This window comes from Lissotriton helveticus, chromosome 1_1 (genome assembly GCF_964261635.1).
Source record: "Lissotriton helveticus chromosome 1_1, aLisHel1.1, whole genome shotgun sequence".
NCBI lineage: Eukaryota > Metazoa > Chordata > Amphibia > Caudata > Salamandridae > Lissotriton > Lissotriton helveticus.
This window is the reverse complement of record NC_136057.1, coordinates 574,014,996-574,039,215: the sequence shown is the minus strand read 5'-3', so window position 1 is coordinate 574,039,215 and position 24,220 is coordinate 574,014,996. Positions and strand designations below refer to the sequence as shown.

The window sequence follows — 24,220 nt, the reverse complement described above, 5'->3', positions numbered from 1 at the left end:
CCTCCCATGCCGGAGTTTCGGTCAGCAGCAGGAGGCCAGTCTTGTGTCTGTGGCAGCAGCATCCATTTTGTGATGCTGAGGCTCTGGTTAGTTTTAACCGCGTTTACTGTTAGGAACATGTCTTTTCCCTCTAGAAGGGTGGAATGCTACCCCCGTCGCCAGGACTGGCGAGGGGGTAGTATTCCAAAGCATATGACACCTTACAAGACATGTTTTGATAAAGCCAAACCAAAGATATCATCTAACCGCGAGCATTATAATGCACTTAAGAGTATATGGTATGGCAATACCCTGGAACAGCTATAAGGACATGGATCCGAAAGCTGCAGACAGGCTCAGCTCATGCTAGAGCCCCATCTCACATAAAACCAAGCACTCTGCCTCCAGGATTGGTAAGGCCTGCCATAGGAGTGACTTATAGGTGTATATGTGTCCAGATATAGGTTTAGACATAGGTATACTATATCTAAGCAAGGGGTGATTACACCACCTTGCCCCAGCTGAGTGATCAGCCAGTTGTGTCAGTTTGGATGGCCAGCCAGGGGTGGCAAAAGATATGCTGCAGCCCCTGGTAGGCCTTGGGTGCACCTATGCCCTGGGTACCTATAGTACACTGTACAGGGGTTGATAAGGTGACTCAATATCCAATTAGTTATGTGCCCAGGGTACGTGGAGTCCATTTTACAGAGAGAGCAGATAGCCTGGGGCCCTGATTAGCAGGGTCCCAGGGCAACTAAGTCAAAAACCAGCTAAACACAAGGCAAAATATCTGGGGTAACCATAGTCAGATATCCATCCTCCTACATAACACCCACAAACAAAAGGAGATAAGGCTATCCTTGACCAGGTAAGCCTATATTGCCTGAGTGGCCATATAAGGAGGAACCTGCACTGGCAAGGTTACCCCCTATCTCATGGTCCACTAAGCAATCCCTCACCCTAGGGGTATCAGAGGGTCTCCACTATAGGGAATTACTACCTGTAGTGTGTTTTGGCAAAGTAAAAGGCTGGTGTTGAGAGGGAGTACTGAAGTGAGGCTCCACTAATGTAGGGCTCAACTTCCTCCAATCACTATCCACCATGGGTACGTTTCTTTCCATGACTGAGTTGTACTGTGCTCTCAGGGTCAACCTCTGGCTGCCTACAGCTAGAGGCTGGGTCCCTTCTGTTGGCTTACTGGAGGAACAGGTCAGGTTTGGGGCCTTTGGGTCCCAGGTTTGGCTGTGCCCAACAGTGTCCATCTGGGGGAGGTTACTAACTAGGTGTAAGGGAGATCCCTCAGGAGTTTTTGAAGTTTTCACCTTGCTAGGGCTGCTAGCTTTGGTGCCCCTAATCTGCTGATGGGGGAGTTTTATTGGACAGGGGGCCCTTTGGGGTCCACTGGCCTCCTTGACCTCTGCAGCCCTGGGCTGACTGAGGTAGGGTAGAGAGGGGCAGGTTACCTGCTCCAGACTGGGTCCCACCTTGGAAGGGTCCACTGACATCAGGGGCTCTGACAGGCTAGGCCTGACTACCTCTGGGGCAGTTTCTTCACAAGGGGTATGATCAGTTCCCTGAGGAGGCTGATCCTTTCCTAAAGTCTGGTGGAAGGGAGATTTCTCTTCCTCCTTAATGCTCTCTGTTTGTGTGGAGTGATCCATAGTTTCAGGCTTCACAACGCATTAACCTGTTTGAGTTTGGGCTGTGGCCATCACAGCCCCACCAACCTTTTCAGGAAGGGACTCAGTTTGGGAATGGGCTGTTACCATCACAGCCCTGCCAACCTTTTCAAGGAAGGAATCTGCTTGAGATTGGGCTGATACTAGCACAGCCCTGCCAACCTGTTCAGGGAGGACATCTTGGATTGGGGCTGTGGCCATCACAGCCCCACTAACCTTTCCATGGAGATTTACCATTTTAGAATGGGTTTCTTGTTCTACCTCAGCCCAGGTTGAGATTTCTAAATCATTTCCCAGTAGACAATCTACAGGCAAGTTTGTAGACACTGCCACTCTTTTTGGGCCAGTGACACCTCCCCAGCTGATATTTACTACTGCCCTGGGATGATTTGTCTGCCCTCCATCAATATTGGTCACCTAGTATGTGGCACCAGGTAAACGTTGCCTTGAGGGGACTAGATTATCAGTCACCATAGTGATACTAGCCCCTGTGTCTCTATAGGCCTCCACTTTCTGACCATTGATGAGGGGCTCCTGCCTGTACTTGCTCAAAGTGTTTGGTCAAGCAGTGAAGTTGGCAAACCCCATGCCTTTTTCACAGACAAGGGTAGCTGTAGTAGGAGACCTGGTTAGGCCAGAGTCCACATGAGTTCCAAAAGTTAACCCAGCCAAATTCTTGGGGGTACTCCCACCACCTGGGGGATTACTCCTAATAGTAACAGGAGGTGTTGGAGCCTTACTTGGAGGAATATTTTCCTTATTAGAATTCTTTGGGACACTGCTATCAGTCTTCCAGTGGCCAGGCTGTTTACAGGCATGGCAATAAGGTTTCTTGACAGAGGAGGTGTTTTGGGACCCACCCCCACCATTGGAGTTTTGGGGACCTGTGGGGGACTGGTCTTTTGATTTATCCCCACCCTTCTCTTGAGTCTTGGAAGTATCTTTCTTTTGGTCACCACCCTGATTCTTAGGCCTAATCCTGGTTCTGACACATTTGTCTGCCCTCTTACCCAATTCATGTGGAGAGGTCATATCTGAGTCCACCAGGTGCTGGTGTAAACGCTGGATTTGACAATTACTAAGGATCTGCTCCCTCATAATCAAATTATACAATCATGTATAGTCATGTACTTTGCTGCCCAGTAACCAACCTTCCAGAGCCTTAGTAGCACAATCTACAAAATCAGTCCAGTCCTGAGTCTGAGCTTTTTCGGTATCTCTGAACAACAACCTGTATTAGTCAGTGGTTAAGCCAAACCCATCAATAAGAGCACTCTTCAGGACAGTGTAGTTTTTAGCATCCTCATGTCTAACAGTGAGGAGTTTGTCTCTTCCTTTTTCTGAAACGGAGAGCCACAAGATTGCTGCCCACTGACTCTGGGGAACCAGCTGTACCATGCAGGCCCTCTTCAAAGCAGTTATCCACTTGTGGATGTCATCCCCATCTTTGTAGGGGGGCACAGTCTTACTCAGGTTTCTATGATCATAGGACCTGTGTGTATCCTTAGGGATATTGCTGCCACCAGTGGAATCTAATCCACACAATTTTCTTTCCCTTGCTAAAGCAAGTTTAGCTGGGGCCAGGGCTGTTTCCTCTTTCTCTATCTGAAGTTGGACAGCTCTCATCCTAGCCTCATGTTCTTTTCTCTGAGGGGGAAGTCATTCCCCTTTGAGAAACTCTTGAGGCATTAGAGAGGAGAGTTTCCCTGGAAGGAGATCTTTCCCTTCTATTGCCTGGGTTAAGCCTACTATTAGGTCTGGAGAGGTGAAACTCCCCTCCATTCCCATGCAAGCTTAGGTTAGCTTTGCTAAATCTTCTGACCTGAACCTGGCCACTTCCTCCATCATCTGAATCATCATCCTCATCTACCTCCTCAGCCTCAACTTCTGGGGTGATGGTCGCATCATCTATGGGGGTTACTCCTGCTCCTGTATTACCTGAGGGGCCTTCAGAAGACTTCTCAAGATCAGCTGTCTCTAGGACATGTATCAGGATTGGGATGGTAGGCTTATGACCCTTTTTCAGCCTCCTTGAAGAACTCAATTCTCTGAAGCTGAGTTTTTCCATAGCTGGAGGGTGCCCTGGGAGGGTCACCTTCCACAGGTAGAGAACTGATTTGTTCACCTGTGCCAGCCATGACTAGTGAGGTGTGGGCGTATGCACCTACCTACACTAAGTGTTTTCCTACTTGAACCTTGCTAGGAGTTGTAGTCAGGGTGTGCAAAGCCCTTTGGTCTACAACTACTAAGTTCAGTAGAACGTAAGTATTTAAAGCTTTGTTTATATGTACCTATGGCACTTGATGTGATCTTTCAAATGATATTGTCAAAGATTATAATTGGTAAAACAACAGCAAGCTCTAATCCCAACCGCTGCACACCAATGTGAGAAGTTGCCTGGTGTATGATGTTCACTATTCTAGTGAGCACCTTGTACCAGTCCAAACAACCCTTATGGTGATTGGTTGTAAGTCAACCTTATAGACAAGCTATCCTAGTGGTAGCATGGACATAAGCAGTCTTAGGCTTAACTCAAGAGGGAATGTGAAGCCAGCTGTTTTACCATATGCAATCCTTTTAATACCAAATGAAAGGACTCCACACAAGTTATATATTATAAAATATATGTATTTATCACTAGAATAATCCCCTGTACTCTTTATGAGGACAGAAGCACAAGCGTTAAACAAAGACCTTCATATAACATACAAAAGTTGCACAATTATGGATAGGCCCTGGTGGCCCCTAAAACCATATACTAAGATAGTGGTATAAGAACCACGTCACGAACAATGGTAAGGCCTAGGGCCTTGAGAATCGCTGGGGCTACACTGGACTAACAGAAGTTAGGACGGGGGCGGCCCACAGGATGCGGGTGCAGTATCTAAATGCACACGCGTGCACCAATAGAAGTCAATGGTGCGTAAAAGTTAGAAAGTTGCAGTTTTGGAAGTCTTCTGACTGGACTAGAACTTAACCACTTTAAACTAGGGGAAAAGAGGTGTAAACCACTACAGGAGCACCAGAGTACTCGCGTTACCTCACCCACAGGAAGCGGCTGCATAGGTGTCAAAGTGCGTCGGGTTTCTTCGTGGAGTTCTATGGGGCCAGGAGGTAAAGATGCTGCAGGCGGCCAGGAGAGAAGAGTCCGGTTGGATCCAAGGGTGGATCGAAGATGTAGAGTACCTGAAAGCAGAGGGGACAGAGTCTGGGTCACTAGCCAGTGACCAGGATGGAACCAGAAAGGAACCAGGCGATGTCGGGCGCAATCAGGTGGTTGTCGTGAAGCTTGTCTCCGCTGCCACGTGGACCCGGAGGTATCGACGATGACCAGGAGTCGGACATGGACTGTCCCACGAAGGCTCTCGCTGTCGGCGGTGTCTGCTTCCGGATTGGAGTCAACAGGCCTTGGCAAATGCAACCCACGCAGGAATCGAAGATGGCTTCTGGGTAAGACCAGCAAGGTCTGATGGGCTGCTACTTTTCAGGGGAGCAAGGGCCAGTCTGGAGCAACCAGACCAGCGGTGTAAATTTGGAGGTTCGTTGTCACAGAGGCCACTAGCCAACGGGCAAGTGACCGGACAGACGCGTCAAGCAGGAAAATGCAAAAGGGCCCCACGCAGCACTCGGTGAGTGTGGAGAGGTGATCTTCGGTGCAAAAGCTGCTCGGGACTGGGGCTTCTCAATCCCCAATGCACAGCTTCGAGGGTGCCTCGGGAGCTGCACGGGAAGCACTTCGCTGGCTTTCTAAGATGGCCGGTCCCACTTCTCACGTCGCCTCCACGAGTCTCAACTTTGCTGTGGCTGTGGCTGTGGATCGGGCTGTTGGATGTCTGGGAATCCGGTTCTTGTTGATCTCTGTCGCTCAAGCTCCGGCGGGAGCTGCAACAAAGCAAACCGTTGAGCGCTTGATGGTGCCTGCTTGCACAGGGTAGTCACTCCTTGACCACAAGGGAGATTCTTCAGTCTTCTGAGTCCAAAGTGGCAACTTTTTTAGCGGATCTTGCGGCTTTCGAACTCAATCAACTTGTCAGAGGCCCTACCCATAGAGCAGGTCATCTCCTTGATCCCATTTTTTCCAACATCACCGATGGTTCCTCAGACATACCTATTCCCATGACTTGGACAGATCACCACTTAGTGACTCTATCTATTCCCTGTAACTCGAGCCCGGTAGTAGCACCTACTCCCCTTGTTCAGAAACGGCCATGGAGGAAACTTCACCTGGAAGACCTACATGATCTCTTGGTATTAAAGCCCCTACTCCCAAGTGAGGATCTGGATGTAGGATATGATCAGTTCTGCCTATGGATCACCCAGGCACTCGACATCCTAGTTCCTGCCAGATGGACCAAGGCCCGCACCCACACTGCCAGTCCTTGGTATAACTTGGAACTAGCTACCTTGAAAAAGGAATGTAAGAAGGTAGAGAGGTGCTGGAGGAAAAACTATGATGCCAACCTTAAACAAGATTATGTCCTGCTCCAAAAAACCTATCACCGTAAGGTCTGCAAAACAAGAGCGGCATATTACGCCAGTGAAATCAACAATAGCTCCAACACCTCAAAATCGGTATTTAAAATTCTGAAAGATCTAACTGCAAAAAAATCTGTTAACACTACTACCACCTCGCCCGACCTTTGCAACAACATGGCCAATTTCTTCACCGATAAAATCAAGAAGATATATGACACCTTCCCCAAATGCCCGCAGTCACCGGTTACCATTGATCCTACCAGGCCTTCTCTCACCTCCCTTCCTACACTTGACCGAGAGAATTTCTTAAAAATCTGCAGAAAGATTAAATCCGGATCTCCGGCAGACCCCTTAAAACCGGACTTTTTCTGTGAAGCCCACGAACTCATCACAGAACACATTCGTGACATTATCAATCTGTCACTTTCCACCGCCAGTGTTCCTTCCAAATGGAAGCAGGCCTGGGTGTCCCCCATTTTAAAAAAACCCACCCTAGACCCCTCACTTCCGGAGAACTTCAGGCCGATCTCCTTGCTCCCTTGGCCTGCCAAAGTTGTCGAGGCACACGTCAACAATATCCTGTCCAATTTCAGCCTCACCAACAACATTCTGGATGACTCCCAACACGGGTTTAGAGCTGGTCACAGCACCGAGACAGCCTTGCTCAGTGTTTCTGAAGACCTCCGTTCCATTCTTGACGCCGGCGGCACTGCAGCACTGGTCCTATTGGACCTTAGTGCTGCCTTCGATACGGTGTCACATGAGGTCCTCTTGACGAGATTGGAGGAAATTGGAGTTACAGAGGCAGCCTTGGGATGGTTCACAGACTTCCTGTCTAACAGGTCCTTTAGAGTCTCCACCCCTCCTTACATCTCGAAGGAGCATAGCATTGGACAGGGAGTACCGCAGGGCTCGTCCCTTAGCCCTACCCTGTTCAATGTCTATGTTCGCCCTTTAGCGGAGGTGGCTAGAAGGAACGGAATGGCACTGGTATCCTATGCAGACGATACCCAGTTGGTGGTGGCTCTGAATAACAACAGTGGTCTGGAAGCCCATCACTTTAAACAGACACTCACTGACATCACCAACTGGATGACGGCAAATTTTCTTCAATTAAACGCCGGAAAAACCGAGATTCTGCTCCTAGGAAAAAACACCGCATCCTGGGGAGATAACTGGTGGCCTGACATCCTAGGCCCTCCCCCCAAGCCAAAAGACTGCGTCAAAAATCTGGGTGTTTGGGTCGATTCGGCTTTAAAGTTTACCATCCACACTAAGAAAGTGGCTGCCACGTGCTTTGGCATTTTACGCAACATCAGGCCCATTCTGAAGTTCTTTGACTGCCGCACCCGCCAGCTCATTGTTCAGGCGACGATCCTTTCTAGACTGGACTATGCCAGTTCTCTCCTATTGGGAGCGAACCTGGCTGAAACCACCAGATTGCAGAGAGTCCAGAATGCGGCAGCCAGGGCTCTGGTTGGCCTCCCTCGCCATTCTTCCGTCTCTGGAACCTTAAAAAAACTGCATTGGCTTCCAGTGGGTAAAAGGATCCAGTTCAAGGCTCTATGTTTAGCCTTCAAAATTCTTAAAACCGCCTCTCCTCCATTGCTGAGTCCCCTCCTGTCTGAGTACATCCCTAGAAGATCGCTCCGCTCAGAAGGACAACATCTGGTGACCATCCCTCGCACTAGACTGGCCAGAGTCGGTGGCCGTTCCTTCAGTTTTCTTGCTGCCAAGCTATGGAACAGTTTGCCTGAAACCATACGGGGGATTCAAGACCTTTTAGCCTTTAGAAAGGCCGTCAAAACCCATCTTTTCCAATAATCTGACTTCCATTTCTGTTACCTTCACTCTGCATTTTGTCTGCTCGCAGCGCCGGGACGCCCCTTGGCTGGGGCAGCCGTGCGCTATATAAATCCACATAACATTAACATTAACATTCTACGTCGAGTAGGATGTCGGAGGTTCCAGAGTTTCGTATCAGAGTTTCAGTCAGGATAAATCTAAAGTCTATGGACACAGCTCCTACCTTTATTCCAAATCAAGGGGCTGGATTACCTGCTAGGTCCCTCCTATGGGTGGGACCCAGGAAGGGGGTGGTTACAGCCCTTTCCCTTTGTCCAGTTTCATGCCAGAGCTGGGGCTGGAGTGCCCCAGCACCGGTTTGAACTGGGCTATGCATGGGACACCTTGTGTGCCGCAGGCAGTATCTAGTTTCACTCAGCCCTCCCTGCCTTGATCCACAATCTGCTGTCTGGGGTGGTGTTAGCACCTCCCTGTGACAGGAAACCCTTTGTCCAGGCCTCCCCTGCCGGAGTTTTGGTCAGCAGCAGGAGGCCAGAGGCGCTGGTTAGTTATAACCGCGTTTACTGTTAGCAACATGTCTTTTCCCTCTAGAAGGGTGGAATGCTACCCCCGTCGCCAGGACTGGCGAGGGGGTAGTATTCCAAAGCGTATGACACCTTACAAGACATGTTTTGATAAAGCCAAACCAAAGATAGCATCTAACCGCGAGGATTATAATGCACTTAAGAGTATATGGTATGGCAATACCCTGGAACAGCTATAACGACATGGTTCCGAAAGCTGCAGACAGGCTCAGCTCATGCTAGAGCACCATCTCACATAAAACCAAGCACTCTGCCTCCAGGATTGTTAAGGCCTGCCATAGGAGTGACTTATAGGTGTATATGTGTCCAGATATAGGTTTATGCAAAGAAATGTTATAATAACCGCTGCAATCCAAAGTAAACGCTGTGAGCCAAAAGTCAAATATTAACAATTTTATAGGTGCTCCGGGAGATCACCTTCTGGTTCAAAAGGTGCGAAATAGTATTAAAACATAGAAAGCCTTACAAGGGGTAAGGACTATCCCTGGGCACTCTTGATGCACAACAGTGCGTAAATAAGTAAATGTTCAAGTGTACGTCATATATTGGCGAATGTAGTTTTTAATTGGAATAATCCAAATGGTAATCAAAACAGTCTCATATTTGCATATTTCATCATATGTTAATCACGTTTTGATGTAGACGATATAATTGAAGAATTTAAATCAATGACTACTCCAATGTACAATTCCATAATAGAATAAAGCCCCGATGCATTTCGTGCTGGTTAGCACTTCTTCAGGGGGAATATGTCTAGGAATGATGAAATATGCAAATATGAGACTGTTTTGATTACCATTTGGATTATACCAATTAAAAACTACATTCGCCAATATATGAAGTACACTTGAACATTTACTTATTTACGCACTGTTGTGCATCAAGAGTGCCCAGGGATAGTCCTTACCGCTTGAAAGGCTTTCTATGTTCAGATATAGGTTTAGACATAGGTATACTATATCTAAGCAAGGGGTGATTACACCACCTTGCCCCAGCTGAGTGATCAGCCAGTTGTGTCAGTTTGGATGGCCAGCCAGGGGTGGCAAAAGATATGCTGCAGCCCCTGGTAGGCCTTGGGTGCACCTATGCCCTGGGTACCTATAGTACACTGTACAGGGGCTGATAAGGTGACTCAATATCCAATTAGTTATGTACCTAGGGTACATGGAGTCCATTTTACAGAGAGAGCAGATAGCCTGGGGCCCTGATTAGCAGGGTCCCTGGCCAACTAAGTCGAAAACCAGCTAAACACAAGGCAAAAAATCTGGGGTAACCATAGTCAGATATCCATCCTCCTACAGGAATCATTAAGAGAAGGTTTGTTTTGTTCTTTTATATGGTCCTCTGTTAACCACTTTAGTGCGTAGAACAACACATTAATGTCTGACCACTACCTTTGTAGTGCAGAGGACTTCAACAGGTCGTCCACAGTATTCGAAAAGTAAATGTTTCTGGTGAAACCACCAGAAACATTTCTTTTTATAAATGTTCCCGAAATTCTTTTTAGGTCTCGCATGCGTTGCGTAGGAAGGAGGCCTTAAGCAATTGATTCGCCTTTTCAGGCACAAACGTGCACGCGTTGCATTGCCTATAATGGCAATGCGTGCACGTTTGGCGATTCCCTTGCGGGAGCGAGCTTTGACAAATGGCTCCTGCTCACTCCCGCAAGGGAAACCAGCGCAGGCCCCCCTCCTCTCTCCCTGCTGCTGCGTGAGGCGTGCGCGCTTGTTTAAAAGGGTTTTTCCTGCCTGATGTTGGATAAGCTTTACTGCGCGACACAGCAAGCTTGATATTTATGGCAGCGCACCTTTCTCCCCGATGCCGCGTTTTAACTTTAATAATGGAGGCTACGTGACTTCAATAGCGCGGCTAGCCCAAATCCTTTTTTTTGGAAAAAACGCATATGGCAGCCGTGCATTTTTCTTATAGCACGCACAGCCCACATTTTTTTTTTTAAATTACATTATTTTTAGTGCGGTACACCAAGCTTCATATTCATGGCGTCCTTAGCCAGGGCTCTTCCCTCCCTTCTGCCCCGGGCCGGTTGCCCAAACAGCGGCTCCTTTACTCCTGCCCCAGCCTCACTGGACAGAGTCGCAGACAGCGAGAGAGTGAAGCCGCTGAGAAATACAAACTTTTCCAGCTTAGCACGGGCCGTTGCCTGTTCATACGAAAAAAGCATTAGCAACGGCCCCATGATTCGCGCCCGGTAACCATACGATTTTTTACGATGTTGCTGGGAGTGATGTCGCCAACACTTTGCATTGGGTGAAATCATGGATGTCAGCGGAGGGCATGATCAGCGGCAGAGCGGACTGTAAGGCGAAGCTGCAGGGCAAGGGAGGTGCCTAGGCGCAGAGGCAGAGCGGCGGCAGCCAGGCCAGCTTCGGGGTCCCAGTGCCTCACCTGACTTCTAGACTCTGCTGAGCCAGGCGCAGGCTGCTTCCCTTTTGCTGCCCCACTGACGATACGGAATGGCTCCCCAGCCGGCTCCAAAGGCTGCATGGCAGATTCTACTAAGCTAATCGGAGCTTCGAAATTTATAAAGGTGTGGCGTTTCACCTCTCGTTGTCACACTCAGACAAACTGGGCTCTCCCTCCTAGCTTCAGCTCCTCCAGCTTTACCACTGCCAGCTCTCCAATCCTATTTCTTTCCCCAGCCCCCTGACTTCTGCTGCACATTCAATCCCATGGGTTTGAGCGTCTGCTTCTCACATATAGCCTCTGTCCCTTGTTGCCTGCCCCTCACCACCACAGTATATTCCAGTCTCTGGGTTTATTCTTGCCTCTTATGCTGACCCAAGCCGCTGCTCTCCATTGAACGCGCTTTCCCAGGGTTCGTGCTGGTTATTAACAGGTACTATCCTGCAACATCTAATTTCCACTACTATTTGACCCAACACTGTTTAAATACCTGGTCTATAATTCTGTTCTGAAATCTCATATTTGACTTTTGACACACTGTTCAGTGATCTTTGGCTGTGACCTAAAAATGATCTAATTAGTGGCTTAAATGGATGGTGTTCCAAAAGATGAACTTCTTTCGTGAGTGCTTCGCAGGGAAAGTATACTGTGATTTTGCTGCATTTCATTTTTTGAGAAGTGAATGACATTTTCATCACTGAACAACTTGTCACATACGTGTAATCACTGACATGGGTAAACAATTAAGAAACTCCATGTTCTGCTGAACTACACAAGACAATAGTACCTACTTTCAAGACCGAGAACACCTACTGCTATCCACTTGATACTCACTAAACAGTCATTTTTTTAAATTAAAACAAACAAATCCATGTTGTTGGACAACAGTTAATTTCCTTAACCTCAAGCAGAAACATGTTGTGTCACAAGTTTGTTGCACAATGAGGTATTATCAAAACATACGCTTTATGCCGCTTGTGATGTGATGGTTGGCTGTGAGCCCAGTGCCACCATGGGCATGGGGTTAAGCGTCACTGGATTCCGGCTTATTAAAACAAGCATTGGCATAGCCAATAGGTCTAGCCTATGGGACCTTATAAGTATTTTGTTATGCAGCACAATATCCTTGGTGCAACAACATCATCTGTTGCATGGCTAAACACTTTTAAGGTCCCAAAGGCGAGACCTATTGGCTATGCCAATGCTTGTTTGTTTAGCTGTAACGCCAGTGCACAAGCGTGATGATGTCACAGCAAGACAAAGTGAAAGCAGACTGCTCTAAAGGTGTGGCATGTTTTCACTTTTGATCAAGGCCAGGTGGCATAACTCTTTCCAGTGCGGTCTCGCCTTAGTGGATCCATGATTAAGGGTTGCATTGTACCCGAAGCAGTGATCCATATCCATCCAACTAGACACCAGGTTCATTTCCTTATGGGGAGTGGCACCCCTGATCATGCTCTTCCTTTGTGATCCTCCAAGGGAATATAGGGGTGTTTACTGCCATTCTGCCCCTCATCCCCCCCCCCATTCAGCCTCCACGTCTGGGAGTGGCAGGGAGGTCACTTGGCCACCAGGAAATATTTTACTGTTTGGGGTGGGGGCTCCCCCCCGACCCCAAGTCTCTCTCTTTCCCCTCAGGAAAGTGGATTGGGATGTTTACCAAAATCTGTCCCCCTGTGGAGGTAAATAAAGATATGGCATATCTTTATTTACTGTTTGGGGAAGCATGCCCTTGGGCATGGGCCTTTGTTTTCCCTATCCCTTGCCCAGGCATAAGAGTCTTTCGTCTTCTCCATGGAGGGAAGATAGGGGCTGTTTATCCAAATCTATCCCTAAAGTCCACATGACACCAGGGAAAAAATGACTGAAAAATTAGGGTTGGGTGGCCCATCCAAGCAGCGGGCTATATCTCCTCCCCAGACTGGGCCCAACACTCTTTCTAACCCCTGGTGCTAGATGTGGGTGTTTAATCCCATATCTGCCTCACTAAAACCCAGAGAAATAAATGGCTAAATAAAGTTCTTACAAAGAACTTGCATTTGAAAGGAACTGCCAAATTAAAGCTTACATTTTGGGTACCAATTTAGTAGGAAAACTATGAATAAAGTTATTGTGAGTTTAAAATTACCGCAGTCTATGAAAATACATCCAGTTTTTTGGGTATCCCTGTGAAATCCTTTTTCTGCAGAAATAAGTCTTGCTTCGTGTCATATGCCAATTTAGATGAATAGCAGGACCCACAGAGAATTTTGAACACAACAGTTGTAAGAGGGAAATATCAATATTTGGTGGTTTGGTTCTGATGTAATATGTGGGAACGTCCTTTCTATCCTTATGCTCAATGAAAGCTGCTAGACATCTATCTAAAATAGCCTAATATGCCTGGCGCCCCAAAGCCAGATAGAGGCATTGATAGTGGTGGGAGCACTGTCAGAATGTGGGCCTGGAAGTGCTGGTTAATGTCACGTTGGGTTTATATGAAAGGAAGCAGTACCCGGAGATTACCTATGCTGAGACCATTTCAGAAAAGCAAAGGAAAGGCTTATGGGTCGTACAGAGAAATATTCATGTTTCCATATGTTTAGCTATCAAGGATCCCCAGTGCCCTGCCAAAGCAGAGAGCGCTAGTGATACAGAGATATTGCTAGGGTATATAATTTCACATTGACAGAAGTGTTCAGTATACCAATGACAAGTTATTAAATGCGTTTCTGCTGATTTTGTAGAGTACCACTACAATCTGTAAACTATTTTGACTAGAGCCCTGCTGTTAGAAATTGGGTTATTGGTTGATTTGGGTGTGAGCCCTGGTCAAGCAACAGCCACAATCCCTTGCAGGGTAAACCACAAAAAGTCACTAAATTAACCAATGCTTAACACTGGGTAGTTTGGAACAAAAAGCTGCCAAGCTTAACTTAAAGACGATGTGTAAAGTCTTTTTGCAGCTTTCAAACAGACCAGTAGACCCAACACACGAAAAATCCCAAACCAAGTTAGAAAACTAGAGAGTACATTTTAATAAATTACTTGACAACAAAAACACACTCAGTAGAACAAGAGTTATGAATTGTTAAAGTTTTTATGAAAACTAGCGGCTAAAAGATCAAACTAGCAACCACAGACACCTAGTCGTGAGAGACTAGGTCAGAGTCGAAAAATATGATCGACCACGGTGGAGTGCCGTTCTTTTGTACGGCTTCCAAGTTTTCAGTAGGAACTGTTAGTTTGTTGGACAACATAAATATTGGGATGATGCCAGACTGATGTATGCACCCCATCAGGACATGTTGACATATAGACCTGCTAGCTCACAGTGCCCCCATAAGTACCCAAAAACCAAGTATGGAAACAAATGGCCGGACAACCTCAAAACATGAAACCCTGACTCCCCAAAGAATTGTGGTAACAGATCTAGAACTTTTTCGCTCAGTTACTCGTGCTCACTCAGAAAGGCACACAAGAAATACACACAGGGGCGTTATTCAATATTTAAAGAACCATTGTGATTCTTGTATCAAATATATGTGCTGTAAAGATTAGTAGACAGAAGCAGATAAAAGTGATTTCCAATAGAAGAACAGTGAAGAGGATACAAAATTACACCATCATGATAAAACGGTGTATGTAGGCTTGCATATAAGTAGTGGGTATAGTGTACTCCGACTATGCACTCACTAACCTAGTTAACTAGGGTGGGTCTTCTGCCAAGAATCAGCTACTAGATGATCTAACCTCCCATTATCTGAAGGCATGGTATGTAGGTCCCCGTCTTGGTCACAAGTTGGACAACCCTCCTCGCACACGGTAAACAGGACTCAGTTGGACTGATACCCCAACACAATGATGACCTCTCAATGACAGCAGGGTCTGCTCTAATTTGAGCACGGAAAAGCATGTGTATTAATAATAACGTCGACCGTGCTTCTGTGTTGACGCTTCAGCCGGGCATACATATTTTTATCGTCTTTGTGATAGAAAATGACACCTCATGTACGAATAACAAACAACAACATTTGCACAATGTGTGTTCAGGCTTGTACTAATGTTCAAGAAGAGATGATACTGTACTTACAGAGTCGTGGTTTCTTTGAAACAATGTGGTTTCAGAGAAATGAATCCTGCACTGTCACGCAAGCAAATGTATGTTACAAATCATTGTGGAGAAAAGAAGGCAACTTAGGAAATGTGTGCATGTAAAATGGCAGTATTTCTTCCCTGGCCTAACCTAGCCATGTGACAGCTCGAATACACAAAGTGTATTGTGCCCGGTCAGTGCTTACTTTGGACAATGAAGAAATTCTGAAAACCATTGTCTTAAGAAGGTAAAGTTCAGTGTGACAAGACTGCAGGAGGTGTCCGAGGAGGGAGCTTGGTCTTTGGACAGCCTTGAGCGAGGCTGTGGTGAAGATTTTTGTGCTTGGACTTCAAAAATCGCATCGGGAAGTGGCAGAAGGCTGCAGCCAAAGATAGTTTTGATAGGTTGAATCCCCCTTTGGCAAAGGACCACTGAAAAGGAGTTGCTGCTGCGTAAAAGAACGTAGTTAGAGAAGCTATGAAGTAAATCCTACGATGATGCACCTCGGGTGGGTAGGCGAGCAGGTTTGTCCCGTTCTCTTCCTGGGTCTCAGAGCACTTTTGAGCCAAAATATGTCTAAGCCCTCAGTTTGGGATTTTGGCTATCTGGGCACTTTTGTTGCCACTTGCAAGGGTACAGGACTGGAGTGACGCCACTTGGAGAGTCAGGACTCACACAAGCTGGGTCCAGGTGCAGGTTCAGGATGGAGAAAGCCTTTTGAGTCCTTGCAAACTAGCCCTTGTTAGTCACTCTGGATGTCCTGGGGCTGATTAAGATCAATTTTTTTGTACCCATGCAGCAGAATAGAAGTGCAACAAGCCAGAAATCCAACCAGGGCATTCGTCATTTAGAGCAGCAGTTCAGCAGAGTGGCAGTTCTCCCAGCAGCACAGCAGTCCTTCATCCTGGCAGAGTATCCACATGTCCAGAAGTGTACTTAAGAGTTGGTGTTTGAGGTCCTATTTGTACACACGGATGCCCTCCATCTGGATCCTGGGAAACATTCCTAGACAGTGGCTTTGAAGTGCAAATAATTTTCTGCCTCCCATGTCGTAGCTCCAAGCAGACTGTAGTGACAATGGGTAGTTTTTAAGCCCTTTGTGTGAAGGCAGAGCACAAGCCTATTCAGTTGAAAGTGGGACTGTGCTCAGCTCTGACTCCCATCCGACCAGTAGATGGCCCATTCAAGCACACCTAATCCCTCTATTGTATGACTGTCTGGGAGGAATTCATAAAGTCTAACTGTCAGTTACACCCAGTCAGGTGGACCCTGCCAGGCTGCAGGCACATAAGGGTTAAGAGCAGAAAAAGGCAAACTTTCTAAAAGTTGAAAACCACGAAGCGGTTGACCCACAATCGGTTTGGTAGGGCCGTAACAATTAGAAAGCAAAAAGAAGAACCCAACCATGTTTTGAAGATGCTGGAATGAATTTACCAGTCTGTGAAAATTCGCTTATTCGAAAATTCAAAAGCATTTAATTGCTCATCTTTTTGAACTTTTTTTTTATATACCCAACTCTTTTCATTTGTATCACATGCCTGTCAAAAAGACACTCCAACTCCACAGTGATTACGTGTTAAACAAACATTGTGAACTACATTTATACATAAACAAAAAACACATTACATTTTTACAAGACGTAATTACTAACTCAAATCACACAGTGTATAATGCAACCAAAACGTGTCAATTACAAAGCAATGTCTTTTTTCATGGATGGAGTGCTGAAACTTTTCAACCACTCACCCCCAGTCAAGAGATCTATGTTTAATCCATTGTTCATTTGCTCACTATGCCACCCCAGTTTGGACCCATATGCAAATCAGTCTTGACCCGGCTCCTCATGGGTACAGTTCAGCCCGAGCTGCCAGGCCAGGTCCTTGCTGGGCCAGAAACCAGCATCTTGGGACTGGTTCCAGGGTATCACCCTCGTCAGCCAGGTTAGCTTGAATCCAGTGGCACAGCGAGCAAGGACCCAAGTCTGGACATACCCTTGGCTACTTAGGCCGCCCATAGCAAACGCAACAGGATGATGGACGGAGTGCTGAAAATTTTCACTACCCGACATGTATAACTTAAATGTGCATGTCTAATATTTTGATTACACAACACTCTGCCCTATCGGCTACCCAGGGCCTACCTTACGGTGACTTGTATGTAATAAAAGGGGAGTTTAAGGCTTGGAAAGTGGGTTTTGTCAAGCCAACATGGCAGCTTAAAACTGCACTCAGGCTGGACATAGGACATGTTTTAAGGTGCTTTTTCCCAATAAGTGTTGCAGGCCCACTGGTAGCATTTAATTTATAGGTCCTGGGTATATGGTATACCATTCTTCAGGGGACTTACAAGCAATTTAAATATGCCAATTGGGTATAGACCAATTTAACCAGGTTTTAGGGGCGGGAGAAAAAGTACTTTAGCACTGGTTATCAGTGGTAAAGTGCAAAGAGCCATAAGGGCAACAAAAATAAGAGCAGCAAAATGGAGGAGGAGAGGCAAAAGGTTTGTGGGAAGGCCATACCTAAGGCTGACAGGTCTAACACCTGGTCTCTGTGTTCTCTCTTATCTCATTTACATTTCCCTGCTTCTACCACTGGCTCTTGTGTTTTAGTATATGATGTCACAGGTGGGTACAGTGAGAGATGGAATGAAACAGAGATTCCCTTGGAATTTGTGTGCACACTTAGTGCAAAACGTGACATTAGCTCCCTTGATAAGGAAGTTAATTCGACTAGAGCATTTAGCATTATTTCTTAGTTTAGAAATGTGCTATAATTTTAGAATTTTATTTATCTCATCTTCCCTTTGCCAACATTCAGTGAATGTTCTAAAATTCATGATAACTCAATTGTATAATTCTTCATTCTATACGGAAAACAAATGAGTAGGAGTATTTTCACCAAAATCATAAGAAATATTTTGAAAATCTAAGAAACAAAAACTTTAATTAAATTATGTCTCCAATTGAAATGTTCAAGGGTGAAATGCATACGCAAATGAAAACATCCCCCAAGTATGCATGAATTTTAAATCTGTGGTTCAATGTTACACGCCAAAATACAAATTAAATATGACAAATATGCACACCTATGTAAGCAAGCCCCCATCACTATTTTCTCAATCTTCTTGTTACTCTTTGAAAACTGTAAATAATATGAGACAAAACAGGCAGCTGCCAACCAATTCAGTAATGTGTTTAAATGTATCCAAAGTATTGCGCACACTCTTTTTATGTTCATGTCTGCTACTCGGCCTCAAGATTGCTCACTCAAATAATATTGATGCTCAGTACAAACAAAGGGTGAGCATCCTTAGGATACACCAATGAGCTAATGTATCAGAGGCAACACAGGATAGAATGATTTTCCCAGGATCACACAATTTTGTTGTATGATGAAGGCAAGAATCAGACCACTCCTGGAGCTTAAGTCTGCAAATTAGTTACTTGGCTACATCACTACTTCTCATTTCACTCATTAGGCTTTATCTGATAAAATCAAAATGATGAAGAAGTGGTCTGGTCTGTGTATGCATATGGTAAATGGAAACTATTACTACTAAAAGTTTTTTGCGTGTATACTGTTTAAAAGAAAATAAATAAATCTATAGAAAGCATATTGTTTATTGTCAGATTATCCTTGACTTGGATATATAATGACCCTGTTGAGCAGGTAAATACCAATACACCTAGTAAATTTGATTTTCCCATTCAGGGTTAGTTGTTGTTTTACATAATGAAAAAATGAAAGGAACTCTTCCCTCACCCATGTAACCCTGAGAGGGCCATGCTTGCATACAAAAACTGCAAGCTCAGTGATAAAAAGACCAATGGTGTCACATTTTTCCAAAATAAAAATGTAAGCGAACACAGCAGGGGGACCTAGCACAGTTGCACTGCAGTCCAGCATGGACGACCCAAATATCCATTCTAACATTTGCAGATGCTCGCTCCTACTCAGACTCCACTACAAGCTCAACTACGACTATGTAAGATATTTTCACCAGAAGCAACGCTGGCCACTGCATTTACAGCCACCTGTCTTCAGGGGAAATACTTATAAAAAATGTTTTTATAAGCCTTGGTGCTAGGAAACTGGCCCAAGTCATTTTCCCCATTGCACATCCCAGGCCACATAGGTTAACAATCCAGGAAGTTATTAAATAATAACTCCTGATAGAAAGGATATAGAGCTACCGTTCAAACAATTCCTAGAATGGTAGTGAAAAATCCAACAATATTGTATTGTTGAATTTCTCCTAAAATGTACAGACACGAAGTTATTAGACTTTCTTGTTTGTGGATCCGAATTCTGCCTTCCAGTGGTCTGCTCTGATTGGTCAGAGTTAAGTGGATTAGCCAGGCTGCCTTGAAGAGGTGATAAAGAGCCCTTGGGGTTAACCAGCTCTGCTGGCAGGGTAGTGTGATGTTCAATACGAATTCCAGGGCAGGAGGAGGGGTCGTAAACCATGGTCTTCAAAGGCAGAGGGATGGCCATAGTGCCAGTTTCCACTGCACACTTTTGACCACCACCAGGCCCAGGATTAGGGAAGGTATGTGCAGATGGTAGGGGGAAAGTCTATGGAAATAAGCCATCCTGGGGGGGTGTTTAGCCAGCTCTTACCTCCTTGCTGGAAACTCAGTCATTATGGATTTGGAAGATTTGATGCACTCTGGGACAAAATAATGCCACACTCTACAGGATGTGACCATCACTTTGAGGAGTTACCCTGCTTGCATTGGTCAGAAGTGACCTCCTGCATGACCCAGAGAACTTGAAATAAGTATCTGAAAGGGGCAGACCCCTTCAGATCTGCTGCTTGAAACTTAATGAAGCAAGAAGTGCACTGCTGAGAATATGTTGCTGTGCATAGCATTCTAAGGCCTGACCTCTGAAGACTGCACCATCTTAGAGTACAGTTCTGTGGATTATCTTGCTGGAAAAGAACTTAAGAGTGGACTCCCTGAAAGCTACAAGTTAAAAGAGCTCAAATGGAACATCACTAACTAAATCTACACCTTGGAGACCCATCAGTGAATTTGTAAGGGTTTTGTACCAGTGGATTGTGGGAACTGACATCCTCAACTTTCAAGGACCATCTTGGGGCTCCAGACCCCTGCAGTGAGTTTGAGACACTTAGGGACCACTTGAGGAACTTCAGGAAGAAGTTCAAGACGTTTGGAAAACGTTTGACCAACTTTGAAAAAAAGCTCCATAGAGGGACTGACTCAATCTGCCCAGCCAGGCCTGCCTGCCTTCAACCATGAGCCGGCGAAGCCAACCAGGTTTGTCCCGCTAAAAGCTCCATAGCTCAAACTTCCAGAGATTGACCCGAACTAGAGAACATCTGAAGCCGGCGAACCCTCACCTGATCCGGCTACATGAGGAGCATCGAGAGACCCAGCGAGAAAAAGCTGCAGAAAAGTTTCTAAGTCCGTTCATAGAAAAGGTGACCGGGAGCAACCGTGAGAGCCAAGCTGCCTGCCTTCCATCGCGTGTCAGCCTGGATTCCTGGATTGTCCGGCTGAAGCAATCTTGAAATATTTTCTGAGTCCGCTCCAGAAAATTTGAGCGGGAACTAGTCACAAATCAAGCCGACGAACCCTCACCGAATCCAGACTGGCGGGGAGCTTCGAGGGGCCTCTGGAAGAAAAGCTCCAGAAAAGTTTCTACGTGTGAACGTAGAAACGGAGACCGGGATCTGCCGGGGGCTGTAGCCGCTCAGGGCTCCATCGAGTCTGGCCTGAAACTTTGAGTTTGCCCCGGTATATCGCGAGCAGGTATCGCAATATAGTGTTATAATCTTCTAAGTGCTATATTTTATTAAATATTTGAAAATTCATATCTCCAGTTCCCTACATTGGATTTTTGTCGTTTTGGTGTCATTTTAAAGATAAAAATATTTCCTATTTATTTATAAATTGGTGTTGGATTTTTATTATGTGTTGTGTCTTAATTATTGAAATTATGTTTTTAAATGCTTTAAATACCTGTCTTTGAAGTAAAGCCTGTCTGCTCGCAGCCACGTTGCCAAGGGTTGAGCATAGGTATAATTTTCTAAGACCTATGCTGAGTCCTACCATGTGTTAGTGACCTTATTGCCAGTGGAAGATCTACATTTGCCCCTACCAATAACGCACTTTCCAACAGCACGACATAGAAGAGCACTGAAAGCAAACTAGAGGGCCACGCAGGCAGCACATACAGGTTATACTGATTTACAAGCATAACTGTAGTCCTCAATAAAAATACGTACCAGCATGACATACAGGAGTGCAGTTAAAAATGCACTTCATTGCGAGCATAGTAAAAAGAAGATAACTTCATGGAAAACAGTTTCAAATGGACACAATTGGTATACTGTGAAATAGCAGCAATGAGGTAAACAAAGGCCACTCTAAAAGGAATTTAACAACATCATTAGTCCGTAGCAGGAACTTATAGAGCTGGAATGTGCCAAAATCAAAACGAGGAGCTGGTAGAAAGCATCCTGCTATAATATCAAGATCTAAATACAAAAGAAACACAAAAGTATTACATCAAAAACACTGGCACTGAACTAGTTTGTGTGTGGATGTGTCATTGTATAATTGGCAACATTTGAAAAAAAATTCCCGAGACACTTTGCTGCACAGTGCTGCTGCACATAGAAAGTTCTCGTTTGCGTACATGTGTGTAATAAAGAGTAACCGTTTCTGCAACAATATTATCCGGGACAGTCTCCAACTTGCCAGGACTGTCCCTGCAAAAACAGGACAGTTGGCAACTATTTCATTGTAAAAGAAAATAATGCAGGAACGCAAAGCGAAGTTAGCCATTGGGTGGACTCAGAGCCTTACACTCTTGTATGCTGTAGTGTTAAGGAGCAAAATGTGAATGACACAAAAACAGACCAAAGGATGACGAGAGCTGGCTGAAAGTCCCTTTCAGTAAGTATATTTTAAATAGAATTTTAGTATAATCAAAAGGTCCTGTTAACACCCGGCGTAAATAAATTTCAAAGGACGATACACCAGAGAATACCCATAATCATCATAAATCGGTTGTGCAGTTCCTAACTATGCCTTTAACTTGCAGATTCTGCAGTGAAGTCCCAGAGAACTTACCTGCTCTGCACAGGTAACACCAGCGATGCCCCCTCCTACTACCAGAAATCTCCCAGCATTGCACAATGCGGCCATGTTGGGGGTAGACGGATGTAAATAGAAACTAGAGAAACGAGTATGCGTTCTGATCTAATCTCTGCCTTTCCGGACTCCACCGTCTTCACGTAGGATTGGCTCTCTGGTTCAAAGCTCTGACGTCGCGCAGAGGTCTATGTAAGCTCCGCCCTCTTTAAACGGGAAGAGGGAAAAAGATTCTTGAGAACTAGTAGTGGTACACAGAGCTATTCCATAAAAGGCTAGAGTTGCATGGCCCGGTTGCTAGCGGTGTGCTTTCACTTTGCAATGAGGGGAATGGGAACGGGATTGTATAAAATCTGGTATCCTCCGCTCTTCGGTAGTCTTCGGTGCTCTGCCGTATGGGCTCTCTGACGGCTCTGTTGTAATCGAACCCCACAAAGAGAGTATCTCTAATTTTGTTCAAATATTTTTTGTGATAATTGATATCTGGTTGGACATTGGTGTTTCTTTGTTATGTTCTGTCTGTGTTTTATAACGGCAGCAGGAAAAACGGCAATGGCTTCGTTCACATACCTCATATTTTACTGTTGCAGCACATGTGCTTACACATACAACATACACTGTACACTTTCACACCGCCTCCCACTGCCTTTGCCTCACTCCCAACTGCATTGACTAGGAAACATACACATGGCTTTATTCTGCCATTGCAAAGCAGGGTGAGATATGAACCGTAAATCTTATAAAAGAAGAGCAATACTCATTATATTCTTGGTTGAGTTTATTTATAATCGATTGTAAATTATAACATACAGGCATGAATTATTTACATCTGAGATTGCAAGACCTTTATAAAGGACTTTTCATGAAGAAGATCTGGTACCCTCGTTCACTATTAAATGGTTTGAATGTGTATGTGTGAGGCCAAATGACAAGCAATGCCAAAGCCAATAAAGGTCAATTTGAAATCCATTGTTCTAGCCAGTTTAATACTTAAATTAACTGGAATTTATGACATATTATTGAACGTCATGTAAAGGAAAAAACAACCGTTCTCAAAAATAGTGGTACGTCCTCAATTGAACAACGTGATTCATTCGTGAATAAGTCCTCCCAGGGCTTTAAGTTTGGGATGAAAAAACAGGGGGGGGATGGTCTTTCAAAGGGGCGTGGCCAATGTAAGTAAGAGGGTGGCTTAAAACACATAAGCTAAAAATCTGTGCTGAGTATTTTGCTGTTTCTGTCATTTCATCCACATATATGATGCAACAAGTAACATCATACCACAAGTCAGGACTATTGGCTTTGTCAATGGTTGTTAGTTGCATAAGATAAATAAGCAGCAGCTATGTCTTGTATATAATATTGAAAACGCTTCCAGTTAAAGCCCTGGTGACACCATGACGATGTTGCTGTTCCTGAGTTTCAAAAAGAGAAGGGAAATCCAGAATGAAAATGACCCTCTTTAAACGATTTCCCTTCTCCTACAACGCTCACCTGGCATGACGTCATGCCGTAACTTCTCCACTAGTGAGAAGGGAGCACATTGATGTGCCTGCTGTCACTGTAGTCTGGAAAAAAATGGACCGCCTGTGCCAGGGCACAAAACAGAGCCCGATAGAGACCCGTTTTGAGGCCTCCTTTAAAAAACTGCCTGTGCACACCTTTGCCCTGATAGCCAGAAAAGAAGAGACCGAGATTGTGTAGGTTGAAGCAGTACCGTTAAATTAATTTGGGCACTGTCAGAACTGATATCCTTGTTGTGGCCTTCCACCAAACATTTTGCCTGCACCCCTCCTGCTTTGCTGAATTTTTCTTAGTTGGCATTAGGACAATCTGAACTTTACCACTGCTAACCAGTACTGGTGGGCAGCAGCACTCATTGTGCTACCCACTAAAATAGCCACTGTTAAAATAAGCCTGTCCCTGCAGCCTGGAGTGCAGTTTTAAAGTGCCATTTTGACCTGGTAAAGTAAATCTTTTGCAATGTGCGTCCCTCCCATCTACCCGCCACTGCAGCGAAACAGCCCGCCTCATCTACCCAGGTGCCCGAAATAACAAAAGGTAAAGTATT

The 24,220-nt window shown here is 45.3% G+C and overlaps 1 protein-coding gene across 3 annotated transcripts in view; it reads right to left on the bottom strand.

Moving 5' to 3' along the window:
• Window positions 1-22,321, bottom strand: part of PYROXD1 (pyridine nucleotide-disulphide oxidoreductase domain 1) — a 328,561-nt gene extending 306,240 nt beyond the window's left edge. For 2 of the 3 annotated variants that reach the window (XM_078674062.1, XM_078674063.1), the window contains exon 1: window positions 22,129-22,282. In XM_078674062.1, the coding sequence (XP_078530188.1) occupies window positions 22,129-22,203 (75 nt within the window). In that variant the 5' untranslated portion in view covers window positions 22,204-22,282. Of the gene's footprint in view, window positions 1-22,128 lie in introns of all 3 variants that reach the window. The other variant, XM_078674061.1, reaches the window with a different exon arrangement.
• Between the last annotated feature and the right edge of the window lie 1,899 nt (window positions 22,322-24,220).